This window comes from Euleptes europaea, chromosome 6, assembly GCF_029931775.1.
Source record: "Euleptes europaea isolate rEulEur1 chromosome 6, rEulEur1.hap1, whole genome shotgun sequence".
Taxonomy (NCBI): domain Eukaryota; kingdom Metazoa; phylum Chordata; class Lepidosauria; order Squamata; family Sphaerodactylidae; genus Euleptes; species Euleptes europaea.
In genome coordinates this window covers 16642266-16666719 of record NC_079317.1, presented here as the reverse complement: position 1 = coordinate 16666719, position 24454 = coordinate 16642266, and the positions used below count along the sequence as shown (strand labels likewise).

Genomic DNA, 24454 nt, shown 5'->3' with positions numbered 1-24454 from the left:
GTCTTGAAAACCCTATGGGGTTGCCATAAGTTAGCTGCAACTTGACAGCACTTTTTACACACACCCTTTCCACTTAGGGACTATGGGTTGGAGCCAGGTTTTGCTGAGAATCATGGGGACTGCATGTTCCAAATCCATGTGGGATGGGACTTGTAAAATGGAGATGAACTTGGTGAGACTGAGTGAAAAATCTTGTTGGATCCAACCCTGTATGTGTACAATTTCATTTTCTGGTCACAATCCCATAGTTGTATGTTGTCTTCTACAAACTAAGATGAAATGCTGCTGATTGTTCAGGAGATGGTATGGTGGGGTTATGCGCTAGTTCACATAATGAGATAGCTATTAATTCTCTGCACATACACGTTCACACTAATATTTTTCCCTGTGTCACGTTGTACTTGTTTCTACAATGCTGTTGAAGCACTTAGCGTGAATCATACCTTATATTTCATCCTTGAGAAAGAAGCATATCTACCACTTACTGGTGGTAGAAGGACAATAAATGTCTAAAAACATCTCTCCAAATAAGACTATGGTTGTAATTCCCGCTGTAGATTACAACACCTGCTGATGAAAAAAAATAAAGGAAAGAGAGAGGAGAGGAAATGAAAGTCAGTGTGATCTAGGGGCTAGGGTGTGGCGCTAGAGTCGGGAATCAGGAATACTCAGGTTGAAATCTGCACTTCTTTGGAGCTCACTGAATAACCGTGGACCAGTCATTCTCTGCCAGCCTAAGCTGTAGGGTTGCCAACCTCCAGCTAGTAGCTGGAGATCTCCTGCTATTACAACTGATCTCCAGCTGATAGAGATCAGTTCACCTGGAGAAAATGGCCACTTTAACCATTGCACTCTATGGCATTGAAGCCCCTCCCCTCCCAAAACCCCGCCCTCCTCAGGCTCCCCCCCCCCTCAAATCTCCCACTGGTGGCAAAGAGGGACCTGGCAACCCTACTAAGCTGCCTCACAGGATTGTTGTGAGGAAAAATGGGGAAGGGAGAACCAGGCACAGTACCCTGAACTCCTTGTGGAGGAAGGGTTGGACAGAAAAGCACTGAAGAGATGATGGCTGAAAGAACATTTGGACTCTGTTCCCTAAATCAAACTCTTCATGCTGTTCCAATGTATGGCCAGTTCTAGGAGAACAAAATGGCTTCTCTTCTAAGAGCAGCTTCTTTTCTCCCTCACACAGGGGATAAACACAGACAACCACTGACCCGGTGATCATATAGAACAATGTTCCTCGTAGAATGATTACCTGTGCCATATAAATGACCAAATTACCTGAGCATATGCTCTGTTCTAGTGTGTGGCCACCTAGTTTTTCACCACCTGGAAAGGATAACTTTACCACATCTTGATCAGAATTGTGATAAAATCCACAGTAATCATACCAAATGGCAAGCTTTCTACAATCCATCAGAAACAAAAATGTGGTAAAATGGTTATTTACAGGTCCCTACCCAGAGGACAAAACAAAACAAAACAATGGCCCACAGACTGGAAATGATCCGTTTACATTCCAATTACCAAGAAAGGAGACATCAAAGATTGCAGCAACTATCGGACCATCACATTAATTTCTCATGCAAGTAAAGTGATGCTCAAAATCTTACAGCAAAGGCTGTTACCATATATGGAACGAGAAATGCCTGATGTTCAAGCTGGTTTCAGAAAAGGAAGAGGCACTAGAGATCATATTGCAAATATACACTGGTTACTGGAGCATACGAGAGAATTTCAGAAGAAAATCAGCTTGTGTTTCATAGATTACAGCAAAGCTTTTGACTGTGTGAATCATGAAAAGCTCTGGCTGGTTTTAAAGGAAATGGGTGTACCACTACATCTGATTGTTTTGATGCGCAACCTGTACTCTGGACAAGAGGCCACAGTTAGAACAGAATATGGGGAAACAGAATGGTTTCCAATTGGCAAAGGTGTCAGATAAGGATGTATTTTATCTCCCTATCTCTTCAATCTATATGCAGAACATATAATTAGGAAAGCTGGATTAGATTTAGATGAAGGTGGAGTGAAAATTGGAGGGAGGAACATTAATAATTTGAGATATGCTGATGACACTACATTATTGGCAGAAAATAGTGAAGATTTGAAACGACTACTGCTGAAAGTTAAAAGAGAAAGTGCCAAAGCAGGATTACATCTGAACATCAAGAAAACAAAAGTAATGACTACAGGAGAATTACACAACTTTAAGGTTGACAATGAGGAAATTGAAATTGTTCAAGACTTTCTATTCCTTGGCTCCACCATCAACCAAAAGGGAGACTGCAGCCAAGAAATCAGAAGGAGACTGAGACTGGGAAGGGCAGCCATGAAGGAGCTAGAAAAGATTTTGAAGTGTAAGGATGTGTCACTGGCCACCAAGACTAGATTAATTCATGCCATCGTATTCCCTATTACTATGTATGGGTGCGAAAGCTGGACAGTGAAGAAAGCTGATAGGAAGAAAATAGATTCCTTTGAAATGTGGTGTTGGAGGAGAGGGTTACGGATTCCGTGGACTGCCAAAAAAACAAATCAGTGGGTTATAGATCAAATCAAGCCTGAACTGACCCTAGAAGCTAATATGACTAAACTGAGGTGTGAGGGTCTCTGTCTATATGTCTCTGCATTCCATCATTTGCTTATCAGTGGACTCGTAAAAGCAGTTCACACCTTCTGGTCTCAGGCGCCAGGCCTGATCGCCCCATGTATCTTCCCCCCCCGCTGTCCTTCCTGTCAGTACTCCCTCAGGCCGCTGCGGCCTTGGAAGTATGATAGCCTCACCAGACTTCCTGGGACTCGTCTGATGTTTTGTATTATGCCAAGCTTGTAACTTCCCATAACAATAAGTGTGAACCCCAGTGCCCCAGGGCCCTGGAGTCAATATATTCTGTAAACCCGATTAGCCCCTCACTTGCAACTCGCTACCTGTGCCTGTCTCATCTCCTGATGTCTTCAATAAATCTTTTGTTTCTTTATCAACGTCTGAACATTTGATTTGGAGAAGTAAACTCAGAGAGAGGGGATCTCTCACATTGAGTTGCAAGTCTTTGCCTCTCGAACTGCTGCTGTACCTTTTGGGACAGAATGCCAGGCGATGAGGAAAATACCCCAACTACCCCTGACGCACCGGACGATCCGGTGGTACCGAAGAAACCGGAACCCAAAGAGGAGGGTGCCAAGCCAAAGAAGCCTACGGATCCCATCCCTGACCAAGGCCAGGACGGACGTCCCCGAGGGCTTTTTAACAATTGGCTGGACTCCCCCAAGGGTTGGTCTCTCTCCAGAACCGCGGCGAAGGATCGCCGTTTGGCCTTTCCCAGCACGGGACTTGAAGGGGACCCGGCGCGCAAGGAGGCCCTGATGGAGGAGGAACGCAGGCAGTGGCAGGAGGATCGCCAGGCCATGCAGGAGCAGATGGAGACCATGCAGCGGGTGATGGGTGAGATGGCAGCGGCTCTGGACGCGCTGAAAGTGCAACCGCCTGCCGGCAATCCTCCGGACGGAGCACCGGCAGCCCCTCCCGCGCCTCCTAGTCTCCCGTCCCGCCGGGACCTGAAAGTCACGTATGACGGTTCAGGGGACCAATTGACCTTTTTCATGGTCCAAGTGGACATTTTTATGCGAGAACAGGGCCGCACCTTCACTTCCGAGGAGTCCCGAGTGCAGTACGTGGCTTCCTTACTGCAAGGGGAGGCGGCCGCCTGGATGGTGTTGCAGTATGAACTTCGCTCGCCAGTGCTGCGAACGCTGGATGAGTTTATGGTAGCGCTCCGCAACCGCTTTGAGGACCCGACTCTGGGTGAGCGGGCCAAGGCCTCCCTGATGCAACTGCGCCAAGGGACTAAGTCGGTGGCGCAGTATGCAAGTGAGTTCCAGTCCCTAGCCAGCCGAATTCTGGACTGGAGTGAAGCCACCTTGGTACAGTGTTTCAGGGAGGGCCTCAACCCAGACCTCCAACATTGGGCCTTCATGCAAGGGAACCCCCCAGACGTGGAAGGTTGGGTTCGTCACGCAGCCGACATAGAGAACCGCAAACAACTCCTGACCTTGTCCAAACAACGTATCGGACGAGACCCAAGGCCCCGAAGCGACCGGGGCCGAGACTTCCGCCCGGGGGGCAGCGGGGTTCCCTCAGCCGCGGAACGCCGCAAGCGCTTTGAGACTGGGGTCTGCCTGACCTGCGGAGGTAAGGGACACTTTGCATCGCAATGCCCCTCTCGAGCGGGTCGTCCCAACCCCCCACGCCAAGTCCCGACCGAACCGCAGAAGGCGACTGCCGAGGACCAGCCCCGCCGCAGGAGCGGACCACCGGGCCGACGCGCCGGCGCACCCTCCGCTCTCCATGCGCGGCCCCAGGATGGGGCCTCCACTTCTACCGGCCCAACGGGGTCCCGGATTACAAGTACCACTTTTGATTCGGACGGGTCCCCGACCGCCACCACTCCTTCCCCCTCTTCCAGCGAGGAGGAGGAGTGGGAACAGCCGGCAAAAAACGCCGTCGGTCTGCTGTAGAGGGGGCTCCGCAGCAGACCGCACCTGTCGTTGTGCAAGGAGCTCCACCCATGGTAAGCGCCCAAGAGGACAATGTGTATGTGCGTGTTCACCTATCCCTACCCAAAGGGGGTCCCAGTTTAGAATTCCCAGCCTTGGTTGACTCGGGGTGTGCCCGCACCATGATTAGCGAGGAAACGGCCAAGAAACTGGGGGTCCGGCGCAAGCGACTCCCGGGACCTCTCCGCTTTTCCCAGATGGACGGGAGTGATTTTAAACGGGGCCCGGTGACCCACCGAACTGCAGCCGTGATTATGTCCGTGGGAGAGCATTGGGAACGCTTGTATTTTACCATTGCCCCTATTGTAACCCCTGTGGTATTAGGGATGAACTGGCTGCGGGGACACAACCCTTCCATCGACTGGGTTAAACGGGTGCTCTCGTTTCCAGAAAACCCCTGTGGGTTACACGATAAGGAACGGGTTGTCCGGACTTCGGCCGCCGCGGACCTTCCCCCCCAACCGCCGCTCCACCTCAACTGCCCTCCGAATACTCGCAGTTTGCGGATGTCTTTGACGTTAGGGAATGTGACGAATTACCCCCCCACAGAGAAACGGACTGTGCCATAGAAATTGTGGGGGAAGGCAAACTGTCTAAGGGGAAGGTCTACCCCATGAGCCCTAGTGAAAAGGCAGTGTTACGGGACTATCTGGATGCCAACCTGGCGAGAGGTTTCATACGCCCTTCCAAGGCTCCCTATTCGGCCCCGGCCTTCTTTGTGAAGAAAAAGACAGGAGATTTAAGACTGTGTATTGACTTCCGTAGGCTAAATGCCGTTACCCAGTCTAACGCTTACCCTCTCCCTCTTATTCCCGACCTTCTAGCACAATTAAAGGAGGGCCGAATCTTCACCAAACTGGACTTAGTGGAAGCATACCACCGCATCCGCATTAAAGAGGGGGACGAATTCAAAACAGCCTTTTCCAGCTGTTTTGGAATGTTTGAGTACCTGGTCATGCCGTTCGGACTTTCGGGGGCTCCCAGTGTGTTTATGCAATTGATTAATGAGGTTTTGCATGATTTGCTGTTTCGGGGGGTGGTGGTATTTCTCGATGACATCCTCATTTACTCTGAATCTATGGAGGAACATGTGCGCCTAGTGCGAGAAGTGCTCCAGCGGCTGCGGGAGCACAAACTGTATGCTAAGGTATCCAAATGTGAGTTCCACCAACCTTCCATTACATTCCTTGGGTACGTGATTTCCCACCAAGGTTTAGAAATGGACCCCGCGAAGGTCCAGGCGGTACTAGAATGGGAACCTCCCACTACTCGCCGCCAACTTCAGCAGTTTTTAGGGTTTGCCAACTTTTACCGGAACTTCATTCCTAACTTTGCCCAGGTTGCACTGCCCCTAACCGCCCTATTACGTACCAAGGACAAGGGGGTTAGCGCCGCGCTACCCTCAGCCCGTTTGCAGTGGGGCCCCCAGTGCCAACAAGCTTTTGAACGTTTAAAACAGCTTTTTTCATCCGAACCCGTTTTGGCTCATCCAGATTGCACCAAGCCTTTCGTGGTGCAGGTTGACGCCTCGGATGTGGCCATGGGCGGGGCCCTATTGCAGAGGGATGAAGGGGGGCGATTGAGGCCATGCGCCTACTTCTCCAAAAAGTTTTCCCAGTCCGAAATCAACTGGGCGATTTGGGAGAAGGAGGCGGCAGCGGTCAAACATGCCCTCACCATATGGAGACACTTCCTGGAAGGGGCCGAACTGCCGTTTGAAGTGTGTACTGATCACAAGAATCTTGAGGCTCTCAAGGGAGCTAGAAAGCTCAACGCCAAACAGATTCGATGGGCCCAATTCTTCGCCAAATTCCGATTCACTCTCAAACACGTCCCTGGCAAGGAAAATGCCCTAGCCGACGCCTTGTCACGGCTTCCCCAGTATCGCAACGATTTCGATCGCCCTGTAGACTCCCTGTTCACTCCCGAGCAGCGGGGGGAGGTCCCAAGCCTAGCCGTCACTACCCGGTCCCAAGCCCAACGACCTGAAACCCCCCCTTGGCTCAAAGGCATCCCGGAAGCCTTCCAGCAGCGGCTCCGGGACGCCTCCTTACAGGAGGAGGAGCACCATCTCCTCCCCACTGGCTTGGAACGAACCAACACTTGGTGGGTGCAAGGGGGGAAACTATATGTTCCATCCTCCCTTCGCAAAGAGGTCTTGGGACTTGTACACGGTGCCAGGTTGGCAGGTCATTTTGGTTTCATAAAAACACTTCACCTGGTACGGAGGCAGTTCTGGTGGCCCGGTATGAGAGCTGATGTGGAATTGTATGTGCGCAGCTGCCCCACTTGCGCCACAGCCAAGAAACGGATGGGAAAACCCCCAGGGCTTCTCAAACCGCTTGAGAACCCCTCCCGACCCTGGGAAGTTATAGCCATGGATTTTATCACCGACCTACCTCCTAGCCGAGGGAAAACGGTTCTCTGGGTAATCACGGACCTTTTTTCCAAGCAGGTCCATTTCGTTCCATGTGCAGGTCTTCCTTCAGCCCAGGGCTTGGCTACATTATTCGTCACCCATGTCCTCAGGCTACATTCGGTCCCGAGGAAGGTACTCTCCGACCGGGGGGTCCAGTTCGTTGCCAAATTCTGGCGAGCCTTTCTAAAACTCATGGGGGTGGAGGAACAGGGCCTGTCCTCCGCCTATCACCCCCAGACGGATGGTCAAACGGAACGAGTAAACGCAGTGGTAGAATGTTATTTGCGTTGCTATGTGAATTTCCACCAGGACGACTGGGTCGACCTGCTGCCATTCGCCGAATATGCGTACAACAATGCGCCTCATTCCTCTACCGGCTTTAGTCCCTTCCAAGTAATATACGGGACGGAATTCGGCCCTTTCGGTTCCGCCCCCGTCTCGCCAGAGCTCCAAGCCACCCCTGATCTTCAGGAGTGGATTCAGGTGGTTAAATCTACCTGGCCGTGGCTGCTCAAAAATCTTGAGAAGGCAAAAAGCAAGTACAAGGAGCAGGCGGACAAACATCGGTCTCCGGGATGGGAATTAAAGGTGGGGGAGCAAGTTTATCTGTCCACCAAAAACCTCCGCTCACTCCGGCCTTGCAAAAAACTGAGCGACCGTTATGTGGGACCTTTCCCCATTACCAGAGTGATCAACGAGGTCACCGTGGAACTGGAACTCCCTAAGACTCTCAAGGGAGTCCATCCCGTCTTTCATATAAGTCTCCTCAAACCGTATGTGGCTGCTCCCCAGTTCCACCCCCCTCCCGAACAGGAGATTCCTACTGTGGTAGGAGGGGATACCCATCTGGAAATATCCAAGGTTTTAGATTCTAAATGGAAGAAGGGGAAACTGTTTTACTTTGTTCGCTGGAAAAACCTTGGACCCGCTCACGACGAGTGGGTGGCCGCGCCCCACATGGCGGCCCCTCGCTTAGTCCGGGAATTCCACCTCGCTTATCCCGATAAGCCTCGCCCTCTCGAGGACCCCGGAGGGGGGCCTTAAGGGGGGCAGAATGTGAGGGTCTCTGTCTATATGTCTCTGCATTCCATCATTTGCTTATCAGTGGACTCGTAAAAGCAGTTCACACCTTCTGGTCTCAGGCGCCAGGCCTGATCGCCCCATGTATCTTCCCCCCCGCTGTCCTTCCTGTCAGTACTCCCTCAGGCCGCTGCGGCCTTGGAAGTATGATAGCCTCACCAGACTTCCTGGGACTCGTCTGATGTTTTGTATTATGCCAAGCTTGTAACTTCCCATAACAATAAGTGTGAACCCCAGTGCCCCAGGGCCCTGGAGTCAATATATTCTGTAAACCCGATTAGCCCCTCACTTGCAACTCGCTACCTGTGCCTGTCTCATCTCCTGATGTCTTCAATAAATCTTTTGTTTCTTTATCAACGTCTGAACATTTGATTTGGAGAAGTAAACTCAGAGAGAGGGGATCTCTCACATGAGGCTATCGTATTTTGGTTACATCATGAGACGACAAGAGTCACTCGAAAAGACAGTAATGCTAGGAAAAGTTGAGGGCAGCAGAAAAAGAGAAAGACCCAACAAGAGATGGATTGACTCAATAAAGGAAGCCACAGCCTTCAATTTGCAAGATCTGAGCAAGGCTGTCAAAGATAGGACATTTTGGAGGACTTTCATTCATAGGGTCGTCATGAGTCGGAAGCGACTTGACGGCACTTAACACACACACACACCCAGAGGAACTTCAGTCAAAAGCTCTGCTCACAACCTGAGTTCGAGCCTGACGGAAGTCAGTTTCAGGTAGCCAGCTCAAGGTCGACTCAGCCGTCCTCCTTCCGAGGTCGGTAAAATGAGTACCCAGCTTGCTGGAGGTAAAGTGTAGATGACTGGGGAAGGCAACGGCAAACCACCCCGTAAACATAGTCTGCCTAGTAAATGTCGGGATGTGACGTCACCCCCTGGGTCAGTAATGACCCTGTGCTTGCACAGGGGACTACCTTTACCTTTTTACCCAGAGGAAACAATACCTCACTGGATAGTCCTGTGGGATTTATCCAAGCATACTCCTCCAGTAGCTTGGAAGCCACCGGTGGCTCTTCGGAGCACCATTTCTCAATGTGGCACCACCCTACGTCTCAGAAAAGTGGGCAAAGCCCTTGTCTGCTGGGGACTGTGGATGGCAGTTTGTTCCCACCTTGAAACAGCTGCCACCAGACAAAGGGGAGCCTTTTTAAGGTGCAGGCCTCATGCTAGGGATGGAAGTAAATGTAGCTCTTTTGGCTGATGGCAATTAAAGAATGTGGCTCTCGACGATCCGTGTACCATAGATGTACCTTAAAGAGATGATACCACAGGGCACTCTTTCTCTCTAGAGTTGCCAGCTGCAGGTTGGGAAATACCTGGAGATTTGGGGGGTGGAGTCTGAGGAGGGCGGGGTTTTGAGGGACTTCGATGCTGTAGAGTCCAATTGCCAAAGCGGCCATTTTCTCCAGGGGAACTGATTTCTATCGGCTGGGGGTCAGTTGTAGTAGTGGGAGATCTCCAGCCGCTACCTAGAGGTTGGTGACCCTACTTCTCACCCTAATCTACCTCACAGGCTTCTTGTGAGCTTGAAATGAAAGAGAGACCCACGTGTAGTGGCCTCTTTGGAGGAGGGGTGGAATAAAATTTAATAGATGAACAGCCTCTACCATTGTGATCCATGGTACAAATTAATGTGGATATTTTCCGCCTCATTTGAAAGTGTGTTTTAGGGTCTGGGTGGCTGGTGTTTTCTGCCACCATAAACACCTTTTTTTCTTTTTCTTTTGTGAGACATTTTCTACCCTATGATAACATTTGAATTTGGCTTTCTACCCTAGGGAACAATATGTGAAAGGTTTTTTTCCGGAATGCAGTAGCAGAGTTAAACACTATTCTTTGAAGCTCAAACACCTCATGAACTTGGTGACACAAAAGCTATATATATATACCTGGCTTTATAGAATGGGAAAGCAAGAGAACTCCTGAGGCCTCCAACAGAGACATATTAACATCATCCAAGACTAAATATCAATTTTTGACACTTTGCTAAATGTCACTCTTCTCAGCTCCTTATTAACCCGCTCAGCAGAGAGCATTATGCTTTAATGTGTTCAGTTACTCGTGGCCTGATCCTACCAAGCCTTTCCCATGCTGGTGGCCTTTTATTTTAATTAAATAGTTATTTTTGCAGCCGTCCAGGTTTGTTGAATGGAATTTACGTGAATATTCATTGCCAGAAGTGTGTTTCTCCCCCCCCCCTTTCCTTTGACATGCTCAGAGGTTCTTCTTCTTCTTTTTTTTTTTACAGCTGCCTTTCAGCAAACAGGTAACATTTGCTCAGTGGTAGGTTGCACAATGACTATTTTTAGCATAAATGCTATGCTAGCCCGTATTTACAGAGTTCACTAGAAAACATATTTCTGTGCTTTGGGTGGGGAGATGCATTCTCAGCAAAACACCTTCGATCTCTGCTAGCTAGGAGCAGGCAGCAATTGACACCCTCCTGACATTCTAAATAGATCTTTTGATTCCTCCCCCCTTACTTCTAGCTCCGGCAACAATTTTCCTGTCCTGAACTGTGAGGGTGACCTCTTTTTCTTCCTTCAGCACTCCTTGAAAATTACCCGTTTCCTTGTCTTTAAAGGAAGAAAAAAAATACCTTTGCTCGGGTCATGGATTTCAGAAAGGGCTTTCATGGTTATTATTGTCAATAGAAGAACTGAAGAGAACAGGCTGGAGTCAATGCATGACTACCATGGGGTTACTTTGACCAAAAACTCCCCCCCAACAACCCAGAAACACTCTCAAAACCCTCCTATAGGCATCAGGCTTCAAGTCACCCAGATGCATCTTTTAAGTCTGTCAGCAATGCTGATACGATGACCTTAGGCAGATGATGAGAGGGAGGGCATCTTGGCCATCTTCTGGGCATGGAGTAGGGGGTCACTGGGTGTGTGTGTGGGGGGGTAGTTGTGAAATTCCTGCATTGTGCAGGGGGTTGGACTACATGACCCTGGTGGTCCCTTCCAACTCTGTGATTCTATGATTCTAAGTCTGAAGCTGGTTTGCAATCCTAATTCAGAGGCAACATTAGGGTTGCCAGGTCCCTCTTTGCCACCAGCAGGAGGTTTTGGGGGTGGAGCCTCAGGAGGGCAGGTTTTTGGGGAGGGGAGGGGCTTCAATGCCATACAGCTCATTCCTGAGCTTTCGGCGTGCGGGGATGGTGTGACAGAGGCGCCACCGCGGCGCCTCCTAAGCAGTTCCCCAACCGCCAAAACCTTGAAAAAAGCCTTTTTGCAGCTTTTTTTCTTTTTAAATGGGGATTTTCCTGGCCAAAGGGTACCTCTTTGTTTAATACCATGCATTTTACCCCAATGGGGACCCAAAGCAGCTTTTAACGTCATTCTCCCTTCCTCTGTTTATTCTCACAACAGCACCTTTGTGGGATAGGTTAGGCTGAGAGAGAGCGCGACTGGCTCAAGATCACCCAATTTCTATGGCAGAGTGGGAATTCAAAACGGAGTCTCCCAGATCCTGGTCCAGTACTCTAACCCTGGGGTCCCCGAGGTTTTTGAGCTTGCGGGCACGTTTGGAATTCAGACACTGCACGATGGGCGCAGCAAGAGAATGGGCTGTGACAGAATGGCTGCCGCAGGAGGTGGATCCAGCCACAAAATGATTGCCACAGCTCAACTTTCGTAGCACAGTGTAGATCGTTGGTTCTTGTAGGTTGTCCGGGCTGTGTGACCATGGTCTTGGTATTTTCTTTCCTGACATTTCGCCTGCAGCTGTGGCAGGCATCTTCAGAGGAATAACACTGAAGGACAGTGTCTCTCAGTGTCAAGTGTGTAGGAAGAGTAATATATAGTCAGAAAGGGGTTGGGTTTTTAGCTGAATCATGGTCCTGCAAAAAGTATCAAAGGTAATGTGCTAACCATTGTCCTGTAAGTATCCAGATAATGTGCTAATGAGGGTGTGGTATGTTAAAATGGAACCATTGTATCCTGAAGTGATCTGTTAATGTGTGAAATCCAAGGCTAATCTGCATGGCTATTGTGGACTGTAGTCTTTGTTAGTCTGGAGGTTTTCAGGATAGGAAGCCAAGCCTTACAGTGTAGATCGATGTGCTGTGGTGGCAGCTGCTGCCAAAGCAACATTTTAAAAAAGCTGCACAGCCGATCAGATCAATAGTCAAACAGAAGCCTTGCTGGGCAAAAGCCCTATCTGGCCCCACCCACTTCTTAAAACCACTTGAAGGGTGCCAGAAATGGTATTGGGGACCTCTGCTCTGACCACTTTCTCATGCTGGCTCTCTTGCCAGCGTGGTGTAGTGCTTAAGAGCGGTGGTTTGGAGCAGTGGAGTCTGATCTAGACAACCGGGTTTGATTCCCCACTCCTCCACATGAGCGGCGGAGGCTAATCTGATGAACTGGATCCGCCCCCCGACTTCTACACATGAAGCTAGCTGGGTGACCTTGGGCTAGTCACACTCTCTCAGCCCCACCTATCTCACAGGGTGTCTGTTGTGGGGAAGGGAAGGTGGTTGTAAGCCAGTTTGAGTCTGCCTTAAGTGGTGGAGAAAGTCGGCATATAAAAACCAACTCTTCTTCTTCTTCTTTGTCAATCCTGCCACAAATCTGTTCGCAACTTTCTCGTGCTCCGGCAGTTTCAGATATCAAGACCTTATCATTCTGAAAGTTTCTTACAAACACATCTGACTCGCGAGTCTGTTGTGCGCCACACTTAACCCTGGTTTAAGCTGTGAATAAAGAATGTCAAAGGAAAGTTGTGAGGGGGGGGAAACAATAATTAGGGAAGCTGTGATACAGTTGCGCAAAAAATAGACCACCACCATCTGCTAATGCTATTTTGAAGGCTGAGAAGGAACAATGCAGGTTTTGTTTGCAAATACTGGGATAACACAATCCCTCTCATTGCACCTCAGTTGTATGCAAATACATACGATCTGCATATATTTGCATGGAAGATCCAAAAGGCACCCAGCCCCAATAATTTCTCAGGGCATCTCTACTGAAGCTGGGGAAGGGCAAAATGTGATTGAGCCATCGTGTAGCCATGTCAGTGAAGGCCAAGTGAAGAAATGAGGGGGAAATTCAACCCAGTGATGATCCAGCACTGTTATCTGTGCTTTTAGCTGAAGTCTCCAAAAGTCTGCATTCCTCGCTTCATAAGGCAAACTAACCTTTAGCACATATTCTGGTTAAAGTAAAAAATAGTAAACATACATACCCGTGCATACAAAATATCATGTCTTTCAAAGGGAACATATATTTAGAGCCATTCATAATGCTTCAAATATCAGATTAATGTTCTACTGCTTTTTATCATTACTGCCCGTATACTGTTACTTTTCATTTTACCAGTGTTTTGACTCATTTTAAAATTAATCAAACTACTGCTTACAGACATTTGCTTTCTACTGCCCCTTCTCCTCAATAGACTTCTAATATTGGTATTCTAATTATCTAACACCCTATAACCTTAGTGCAATTATGCATAGTCAGTATATAGTTTCCATTTTCTCCGAAACTCCTCTTCAGGTCTTCTGTTCACTAGATGCGTCAACTTTGCCATTACAGCAAACTCTGCCGTTTTCTCTCTCCACTTTTCAATCTCCGGAATCTCTTCTTGCTTCCACCTTGATGCCAGAACGATCTGGCTGCTGTTGTCATATAGCTGAACAGTTCTCTGTGGTTTTTCTCCAGTTCTTCCGGTGCAATACCCAATAACATAGTCTCTGGGCTTAGAGGAAAGGAAATTTTTAGTATTTTCTGCATTTTCATACCTGGTGGTCACGCAAAAGAATTAAGAAATTCTGGGCTTTTCCACATGTTTTGGTTGTTGTTGTAGTTTCTGGCTGCATACTGCTTTGGTTTATCCCCTGATTTCCACATGCATTTTGTATGCCTTTAGTTTTTGCTTCATTTTGCTTCAGGTTTTGCCAGAATGTGCCAGCAACGCTAACACCATTTTGATCTGAGCACGACCCATTTAGATCATCTCCCCAGGGAAGAAGTTCCATCCCTGAGCTTCTCCTTAAATAGAAGCTGTCAAACTGTGACCGATAAGCATGGGGTAGGCAGAATGCGAAAGCAAAGCAACTATTTCTGGTTTTCTATCCTTTGACCAAATTAATACCAACCAAGCCCTATGGCTTTAGAAAAAGACACACCAGGGTGTTTATTTGAAAAGTGGGACATCGTTTTGTGCAGAGAAGAAGGAGAAGAAGTTGGTTTTTATATGCCTACTTTCTTTACCTTTTTAAGGAGAATCAAACTGGCTTGCAATTTCCTTCCTTTCCTCTCCCCACAACAAACACCTTGTGAGGTAGGTGGGGCTGAGCGAGTTCAGAGAGAACTGTGACTGGCCCAAGGACACCCAGAAGGCTTCATGTGGAGGAGTGGGAAATCGAAACCTGGTTCTCCAGATTAGAGTCCACCACTTCAAACCACCGCTCTTAACCACTACACCACCCTGGTTCTCCTGAGACTGCTCTTCAACTAAAACTCAGAACGACAAAATTCCCCTTTACAACCAGAAACAACAAAAACAAGAAACAGGATTTTGGGATGTGGAAACTAGTCAATGTACAGTGCAATCCTGTGCAGAGCTATGCTAGTTTAAATCCATGGATTTCAAATGGAGTAGTTCTGTATAGGATTGCACTATTAGTGAATGTTAATTACACAGCCACTCATATTATTTTCTTTTAGGTGGAAACATACATATTCTCTTACAAAAATCAGTTCAAGTTGCTAGTCAGTCCATTCGGTGTTTTGCTATGTAATGGTGGGGGGAGTGGACCGATGATTTCCTTTTGTTCCATTCCGCTATTGTTCCCACATTTGTCTCGGTGCTGTGTCCCATTCCTTTATTCCAATTTAATTAGGAGCATTTCTAAAAATCAGTGCTGGAAAGGTGATTTGCCCCACCTTTCGCCACATGCGCATATCAATAAAGCACCGCTAAAAAGCAAGTGTGCTATAACTGAATCAAGATTCTTTTTATGCACTGTTTTATTGCTCCCTCACAGCAGGAAACTATCAGACAAAAACTCTGTGATACAACTACACAGATAATCATAATTGCTTTTGCAGTGCTTTTGTCAGTGCTCATCTGTGCGTTAGTACGTTTAGACGAGGGAAATACTGCCCACAAATGGATGGAACTGCAAACTGTGGCAAACTGCGCATATGTATAACTCTGTACAATATCTTGAAATAAAAATCAGAACAATGAAGAATTCTTAGTGCGTCAATTCTGCTTTGGAAACATTTGGCACCCCAGAATCTGGGGAGAAACGGAAACAAGGGATATTGTCGAAGGCTTTCACGGTCAGAGTTCATTGGTTCTTGTAGGTTATCCGGGCTGTGTAACCGTGGTCTTGGTATTTTCTTTCCTGACGTTTCGCCAGCAGCTGTGGCAGGCATCTTCAGAGGAGTAACACTGAAGGACAGTCTCTCTGTCAAGGGAAACAAGGGAATTTTCCGCACTTGTCCGTTCCTTCAGGGTTTTCTCCCTGTTCTGCATGTGTTTTGCTCCCTCTAGTGGTTGATTTGATATCTCACAACTTTATGTCCAGCATAAAAACCTGCAGTTTTAAATCTGCAGGGAGATATGCCAGACATAAACCAGTATGATAGTGAATCAACCAATAGAGGGAGCAAAACACTCGCAGAACTGACCCCCCTCTCCAAGAAACAGGAACTTACAAGTGAGAAAAATGAGAATGTGGAAAAGCCCTAGGAAAGCAGCAGAAGTACCCCTTGGTTTACCACCCTGGGATCTTGCTGCAACCTGCTGGGCATGAGTGGAAAAACAAACCTTCCCAGAATGTGCAATTGTGATGTTAGCGGCTGAGCAAAAATGGCTACTGAGAGATCACTGCTAGATAATCATCTCATTGATCAAGGGGAAACCTCGGAATGATCCAGATGTCAGTCTGCATGGGACATCTGGGTTTGAATCTCTTTTCCTTGGGTGAGCACTATCTCACAACATCAGTACTTTAATCGATTAAAATTCTGCTTGCCACACAGACTCGGTCTCACAGGGATGCTGTGTAAGCAAATTAGAAGGTGATCAGAGTTTGGAAGCTAAGCAGGGTTGGCCACAGTCAGTATTTGAATGGGAAACCACCAAAGAAGACAAGGGTTGCTATGGAGAGGAAGGCAATGGCAAACCAACCCTGTTCATCTCTTGCCTTGAAAACCCTATGAGGAGTTGCCATTAGGGCTGTGCATATTGATAACTGGCAAAAATGGCGTCAAAACAGACCCGAATAGTGACACGTGGAATTCCGCCACATGGAAGCTCGATCTGGCATACAGCTTGGAGTTAGAGCCCGCAGGCAGTGGGGCGAGAAACACCTCCCTTGCCAAAAAAACCCCCAGCATTTTCTAGGTAATTTTCGAAAAATCCGGGTTGTCTGGATTTTTCGAAAATTTTCAGGTTTAATAAACCTGAATCCAAAAAATACCGAAAAAAAATCAGGGCACACCCCTAGTTGCCATTAATTTGTTTGCACATTGAGTCAGTAATCCTATGCACATTTACTCAGAAGTAAGTCCTACGGAGTTCAGCCTTATTCTCCGAAAAGAAAGGAGGAGCTTGCTGAACTACAAGGAAGGCAATCATGAATACCCAGTGGATCTGTTAGTGGTTATCTTTCATAGCTCTTGGAAGCATAACTTGGCTTTCTCGAACAAGGCTTGTGCTTCCATAGAGGTATCTCCAGATGCCGGTGACTGCAAGGTGGCCCAGAGGGAGAAGGGCTGCAGAAAGCATGATCAGTCTGGGAAGCCCTGCCTAGGTCAAAGACAAATAGGGTTGCCAGATCCCTCTTCGCCACCGGCGGGACGTTTTTGGGGCGGAACCTGAGGAGGGCGGGGTGTGGGGGAGGGGAGGGACTTCAATGCCATAGATTCCAATTGCTAAAGCGGCCATTTTTTCAGGGGAACTGATCTATATCGGCTGGAGATTAGTTGAAATAGCAGGAGAGCTCCAGCTAGTACCTGGACGTTGGAAACCCTAAAGAAAAGACAATCTGATGTCAAAGAGCATTCACTCTGGGGATCAGCTGCACAGAGATCACAACTAGGGGAGAGGAGAAAGAGGATAATACCGACCCCCTTCCTCTACAGGAACATATTGGGTCCACAGCCGGACCCCAGTGTGGTGTAGTGGTTAAGAGCTGCGGGCTCTAATCTGGAGAACCAGGTTTGATTCCCCACTCCTCCACATGAAGCCAGCTGGGTGACCAGTCCCAGTTCTCTCAGACTTCTCAGCCCCACCTACCTCACAGCCCCACCTACCTGTTGTGTAGAGGGGAAGATGATTATAAGCCGCTTTGAGACTCTTTAAAGGTAGAGAAAAGCGGGGTATAAAAACCAACTCTTCGACTACTTGATGCAGATCCCGTACCCATAAGCACACACTTATTCACTCTGGGCTTGATGCTGTATTTCCATGACTGGAGCTGTCCACCTGTAATTTAGCTCTAAAAAGCAGCCAATCTTGAGTTCCAGTGCCGTTATGCAACCCCCCCCCCCCAATTACACTCAATCTTGTATTTACTGAAGGATATCCAATGCTCTTTTCTTTTTGCATATCCCTTATTTATTTAGTGTTTAGTACATTTGTATGCTGCTGTTCCTCCGAGTAACTCAGGGCAGAGTACATTGTTCTCCTCTCCTTCATGTCACCCGCACAACAACCCTGTGAGGAAGGTCAGGCTTAGACTGACCTTTGCAGGCCCAAGGCCACCCAGCAAGCTTCCATGGCTGCATGGGCACTAGAACCAGGTCCTAGTCCAACACTAATGCCTACACTAAGCTGCCTCTTGTAGGATTCTTATTCTATCGTCGATTTCTTGATTGATTCTCCATTTATTCTCATGACCTAGAAGGCAGCTCTGCAGCAATAAAACTGCAGGCGGCTGCAGCTTCTGACATGCAAAATCAGTCCAAATGTAACCCAGTGGCAAGTACTAGTTGGAGATCTCCTGCTATTACAATTGATCTCTAGCTGATCAGTTCACCTGGAAAAAATGGCCGCTTTAGCAATTGGATTCTATGGCATTGAAGTCCTTCCCCAAACCCTGCCCTCCTTAGGCTCCGCCCCAAAAATCTCTCCGCCAGTAGCGAAGAGGGACCTGGCAACCCTACCCCTGCCCAAGGCAGGAAACTCATAACTATCTTCCCCCGCCACTCCTCCAGTGACCCCTGCTTAGGGTTGCCAGGTCTGGGCTGAAAAATACCTGGAGATTTTTGGGACGGAGGAGGGAGAGGTTTGGGGAGGGGAGGGACTTCAGTGGGATATAATGCCATAGAGTCCACCTTCCAAAGCAGCCATTTTCTCCAGGTGAACTGATCTCTATCGGCTTGAGATCAGTTGTAATCCCAGGAGATCTCCAGCTACTACCCCTACCCCTACTCCTACCTCTGCTCTATGTCCAAAGGAGAGCAAAAACCTCTAGGATCCCTGGCCAATCTGGCCTGGAGTTGGGGGGGGGGGACCTTGATTCTGATTGCAAGACGCCATGCAAAAAATACCCATCTCATCTCTGCTAACAAACCCAGGAGCCCAGATATATCAGGATGTTCTTATTCAACAGAGCCAGGAGGAACGGTTTCCTCTTCCTTTTCCACTTCTCCTTGAACACATGAACACATGAAGCTGCCTTATACTGAATCAGACCCTGGGTCCATCAAAGTCAGTATTGTCTACTCAGACCGGCAGCGGCTCTCCAGGTCTCAGGTGGAGGTCTTTCACATCACCTACTTGCCTTGTCCCTTTAACCGGAGATGCCGGGGATTGAACCTGGGACCTTCTGCATGCCAAGCAGATGCTCTACCATTGAGCCAGGGCATTAACAGAGGACAGGGGGAGGCGGGTTGTCCCCATCCATGTGGTTCTCTTCTTTGGCAACGTGGCCGGCATCTTTGCCAGCTAAGCCGATCGCTGCATTCCAGAGCCATGCAGCGCACCGCGGCGTCCTTGAAATCATTCTTGTCGTTCTCGCATGACGATGGTGCAGCAGGGAAGGTGGCCTCGCTTGTGTTCCTCACGGCCTAGTCCCTGGCACTTGGAAATGGAATAATCGTTAAGTGGAGAGAAAGGCAAAGCGTGCTTTTGTGTGCCTCCCACACCATTGCTTTGAATCGCCATCTGGTTGGCGCATCATGCCTTTTAGTCCGCTAATGACACACCAAGTCCTGCGAGTTAAATAGGATTAAGAACAAACCATTCAAAATGGGCAGGAGGAGGCACCGTTAATCAGATGAATCACAGCTTAATTTTTCTTTCTCCTCGCATTACAAGGACGTGCCTCTAGCTAAAGAATGAACCGGCCTTTCTTCTTCTTCTTCTTCTTCTCCTCCTTTTTAAACAAACAAACAAAAAAATCTATAGTATTTTTCTCCAAGGAGACGAAGCCCACACAAGCTGCAGGTTGTACATCTCCCACTTTTTTCATACCTATGTATGAATCGGAGGAATGGCATTGCAGAGAGGAAGGGCTTGGGTACCCTTTCTTTCCATCCATCAGTTTATACACACTGCCGTGCTGTTGATCTAGGGCTTTTACGATCAATATCATAGCCTTTCCCTGACTCTTTTGGGTTGTTCTCTCCCTGTCCCCACCCATGTATGAATTGGAGAAAGAGATATGCAGAGACTAGGGTTGCCAACCTCCAGGTGGGGCCTGGAGAGCTTGCGATATTACAACTGATCTCCAGACCACAGAGATCAGTTTCCCTGGATAAAATGGCTGCTTTGGAGGGTGGACTCCATCATATTATACCTTGCTGAGGTCCCTCTCTTCTCCAAATCCTGCCCTCCCTAAGTTCCACCCCCAAATCTCCAGGTTTTTACCAAGCGGGAGTTGACAACCCTAGCAGAGACAGAGGCTTTCTTCATCCATCATTTTATATTTCTGTCTCACACTCGATCTATTCTAGCAGTAGAAAAGAGCAAGAGTCCAGTAGCACCTTAAAGACTAACAAAATTTCTGGCAGGGTAAGAGCTTTTGTGAGCCACAGAAAAAGTGAGCTGTGGCTCACAAAAGCTTGAACCCTGCCAGGAATTTTGTTAGTCTTTAAGGTGCTACTGGACTCTTGCTCTTTTCTACTACTGTAGACAGACTAGTAACATGGCTACTAGGGTTGCCATTCTCCAGGTACTAGCTGGAGATCTCCTGCTATTACAACTGATCTCCAGCCGATAGAGATCAGTTCACCTGGAGAAAATGGCTGCTCTGGCAATTGGGCTCTATGGCATTAAAGTCCCTCCCCTCCCCAAACCCCGCCCTCCTCAGGCTCTGCCCCCAAAAACTCCCACCAGTTGCAACCCTAGGAGGTGGAGACATGGGAGGTGGAGAAAGCCAATCAAAATGCTGCACCAAGATAAGTCAGATTCTGCACATAGGAACACTGAATCCTGACACTGAATGCAGGATTCAGGCATCTGTTGGATGTCTCACCATTTAAGGTGGTCTGTCTGGAATCAACCAGAGCCCAGGCCTTTTTCATCATGGCTCGCTGTGTGGAATGGTCTCCCTGAAGAGGTGAGGGGGACCCCTCTTTGGAGATCTTCAGGAGGTGCTGCAAGACCGGCCTGTGTGCCAGGGCTTTTGGGGAGGGTTGAGTGTAGGGTTGCCAACCTCCAGGTGGTCAACTCTACAAAAACATTAGCCTGCTGCCCCAAGGTGTTCAACAAAATAACAGCAGCGATGCCTTAACAGTCCATGCAATATATCAGAATCTTTAGTTTGTAATAACATGTAATTGACAACAAAATACTAAACACCAAGGATACAATCACTGGAAAAGACAGTCATGCTAGGAAAAGTTGAGGGCAGCAGGAAAAGAGGAAGACCCAACAAGAGATGGATTGACTCAATAAAGGAAGCCACAGCCCTCAATTTGCAAGATCTGAACAAGGCTGTCAAAGATAGGACATTTTGGAGGACTTTCATTCATAAGGTCACCATGAGTCGAAAGCAACTTGACGGCACTTAACATACACAAACAGGATACAATTATAAATCTAGTAATATGTCCGAAACAAGATCCAAAAGGTGAATAAATGCAGTTAATTCTATAAACATTCAGGTTGAATCCAAAAGTTGAAGTCCATGTGATCTATTCCATTGAACAGTCCTTGTTGCTCTTTTCAGGTTCGCATGTAGTGTTCTTGTCCCGATTTCATCAGAGCTGGACTCCATTATCCTGAACCCTGTAACCCTTATTAAGCAACTGAGAGAGTACCACCAAGGGAGAATCATCACGTACTGGTACCTTGGAAGAGAGTTATTAAAATGTTTCCTGTCTGTGGCTGCCAATTTGGAAGGCTTTAAGAGGGGAGTGGACACGTTCATGGAGGAGAGGGCTATTCATGGTTACTAGTAAAAATAGATACTAGTCATGATGCATACCTATTCTCTCCAGGACCAGAGGAGCATGCCTATTATATTAGGTGCTATGGGATACAGATGAGCCCCGTGGCGCAGAGTGGTAAGCTGCACTACTGCAGTCAAAAGCTCTGCTCACGACCTGAGTTCAATCCTGACAGAAGTCAGTTTCAGGTAGCCGGCTCAAGGTTGACTCAGCCTTCCATCCTTCTGAGGTCGGTAAAATGAGTACCCAGCTTGCTGGGGGTAAAGGGAAGATGACTGGGGAAGGCACTGGCAAACCACCCCATAAACAAAGTCTGCCTAGTAAACGTCGGGATGTGACTTCACCCCATGGGTCAGGAATGACCCGGTGCTTGCACAGGGGACCTTTACCTTTTTATGGGATACAGGCAGGACAATGCTGCTGCAGTCATCTTGTTTGGGGGCTTCCTAGAGGCAGCTGGTTGGCCACTGTGTGAACAGACTGCTGGACTTGATGGGCCTTGGTCTGATCCAGAATGGGCTTTCTTATGTTCTTATCAGTTCTCCATAACAAATATCCCCTTAGGCTTTAAATAAATCTTTCCCCCCACCTGGGCTCTGAAACTAGAAGTACACCTAGCTTAGGGGGAGGAGCTGGTGATGGAGGAGTTTGCATGCAGAACAGGTAGTGGTAGGAATCTCTGTCACCTGGTGATTTGTTGTAATTCCAGGAATTACCCAACACATAGTTGGCAACCTTAACCAGCACATGTTTCCACACATGGGAGGTTGCTGAATGCCACCAAAGTGCTGCCATTCACGTTGCATTTCTCCTATGTCCCTTAGTGGTGAGCAGGTTGCTCACCTCTAGTCTTTAACAGCTTCACAAAAGGTCTCCCCATCCCCTTTACGAAACCCACCCCTTTCAGCGGGAATGGCTGGTGCCTCTCGGAAGGAGCCCCGTTCCCACTCCCTCCAATAAAGGGATGTCAGACTGAAAGAGGAACATGTTCAATGGGCGTAACACATGTTCCTGGGGAGCTTTTGACATTGTAATTGCTGATCAGGACCCACATTCTACACACTAGGAGCTTACCAAGAAGTTACCATGCCAACTCACAAGCTCACCTTTTTTCCTCTTGTTCTTTGTATTTTGACAAGAGTAGGTAACATTCCCTCAAGATCTGAGGTAAGGTGAGGGAAAATGAAGTTCAATCTTAGATGCTCTCGTCCTTTAATAGCTAACGGGGAAAAGTGGGTTAATTCTTAGTGGAAAGAACAACAAACTGGCTTATCGCCTTTAGCAGAATTTTCAGGAAATGGCTTGGATGAATGATATTTTATCAATTTATTGAAAATGCCTCAGCTCTGACTCACCTCACGCCATGGAGGTGGATCTGATGCCATAGAGCCCATCCCATCCTCTGAAGCTGCCATTTTCTCCAGGGGAACTGATCTCTATAGTCTGGAGATCAGTTGTATTTCCAGGAGATCTCCAGGCCTCACCTGGTGGTTGACAACCCTATCCTAAGTTCCCATTCTACATAAAACTGGCTTTCTAGCGAGACCCTTCATCCCAGCTCAGCGGGCTCCAGAAATCCTAACAACTTGCCTTTCAACAGAGCAGAAATGTTTATCCCCAGAGTCTGAGTCTGTATCCTTAAGTTATAAATAATGTCTAAGGTGTTGGAATGCCGTCGCCGCAAAATCCAACCTCCCTTGGCCATCGCGCCTTCCCCTGCAAGAGTCTGAATTCCGCCTATGTGTTGAGGTTGCCTTTCCACACAGCGAGCTGTTAACGGAGTGCAAAAGAGAAGGTCTATTCAAAAGCAGTCTAAATGTTGGCGCGGCCTCTTTCTGGCAAGGGTTCTTAAGTTCTTGGCACCGCCAGGAACTTCCACTCAACGGAAGCGGCTCATGCCTTGGCATTAGGCATCTAATAGTGTCAATATTGCTGTTTATTTAAAAGGTGTATGTGGGAACCAAATGTCAATGGCACAGCAAGATCTCTGCTGTCTTTGATAGATGGATGAAAGAATTTTGGTGAAGGTGCAAGAGGGATTTTTTGTTGTCGTTGCTTGTTTGGTCTTGGCGACATTTCAGAGCACAGTCTATTGGCAGGACTGCTGAAGCTGAGCCGAGTGCAGGGGAAAAAAGCATAGCATTTGGTACTGGGCACATCATCCAGCACTCTGAGGAGCCTGTCTTTCTTTCAGCACAACAAAGTTTCTAGCCCTTATGGCTCTGCAAATAGGCTTGATAATCTGTGAAGAACAGAGGGCGGCATCTCAGACACCAGAGGGGGGAAATGGACAGGATAAATCAGGGTGTGGAACCTTGCAACGATGCTTGCCTCTGCTTAAGACAAGCAGGAATGGAATAAACTATGCCAAATGAGCAATTCTAGGCAAGTATGTGTAATTTGCATAATATATGCAGAATGCCTAAATCACCTGGGTGCAATATTGACGTTAGCTTGATGCAGTTTTGCCTCAAGCACTGGGGGTAGAAACATAGCTGCCAGGCTCTTGTCAGGGAGGGGGGTCCCCCTCCCTCCACTCCCATTGCCTGACACTGCTGTGAGCGGGAGCCGGGGGGAGGGAATTTAAAAAGAAGACAATGCCAGCTAGGATTGACAACCTCCAGGTCCTAGCTGGAGATCTCCTGCTATTACAATTGATCTTCAGCTGATAGAGATCAGTTCACCTGGAGAAAATGGCTGCTTTGGCAATTGGACTCTGTGGCATTGAATACCTGAACATCTGAAAAACTGAAGCTGCCTTATACTGAATCAGATCCTTCATCCATCAAAGTCAGTATTGTCTACTCAGACCGGCAGCGGCTCTCCAGGGTCTCAGGCAGAGGTCTTTCACATCACCTACTCGCCTAGTCTCTTTAAATGGAGATGCCGGGGACTGAACCTGGGACCTTCTGCATGCCTGGCAACCCTAATGGCAGCTGTGGTGTTGTGTCACTTCCTATAAAAAAAGGAAAGTGACGAAGGGTAGCTCTAGGAATTTCCAGAAAGTCTATTGTAATACCAG

The 24454-nt window shown here is 48.0% G+C and overlaps 1 protein-coding gene across 1 annotated transcript in view; it reads left to right on the top strand.

Annotated features, from left to right (window-relative positions):
* The first annotated feature begins 3093 nt into the window (after positions 1 to 3093).
* EXOC3L4 (exocyst complex component 3 like 4) overlaps positions 3094 to 24454 on the top strand; it is a 123887-nt gene continuing 102526 nt past the window's right edge. Inside the window, exons 1-2 of the mRNA XM_056851258.1 lie at positions 3094 to 3223; positions 4025 to 4195. Of these exons, the coding sequence (XP_056707236.1) occupies positions 3094 to 3223; positions 4025 to 4195 (301 nt within the window). The remainder of the gene's footprint in view (positions 3224 to 4024; positions 4196 to 24454) is intronic.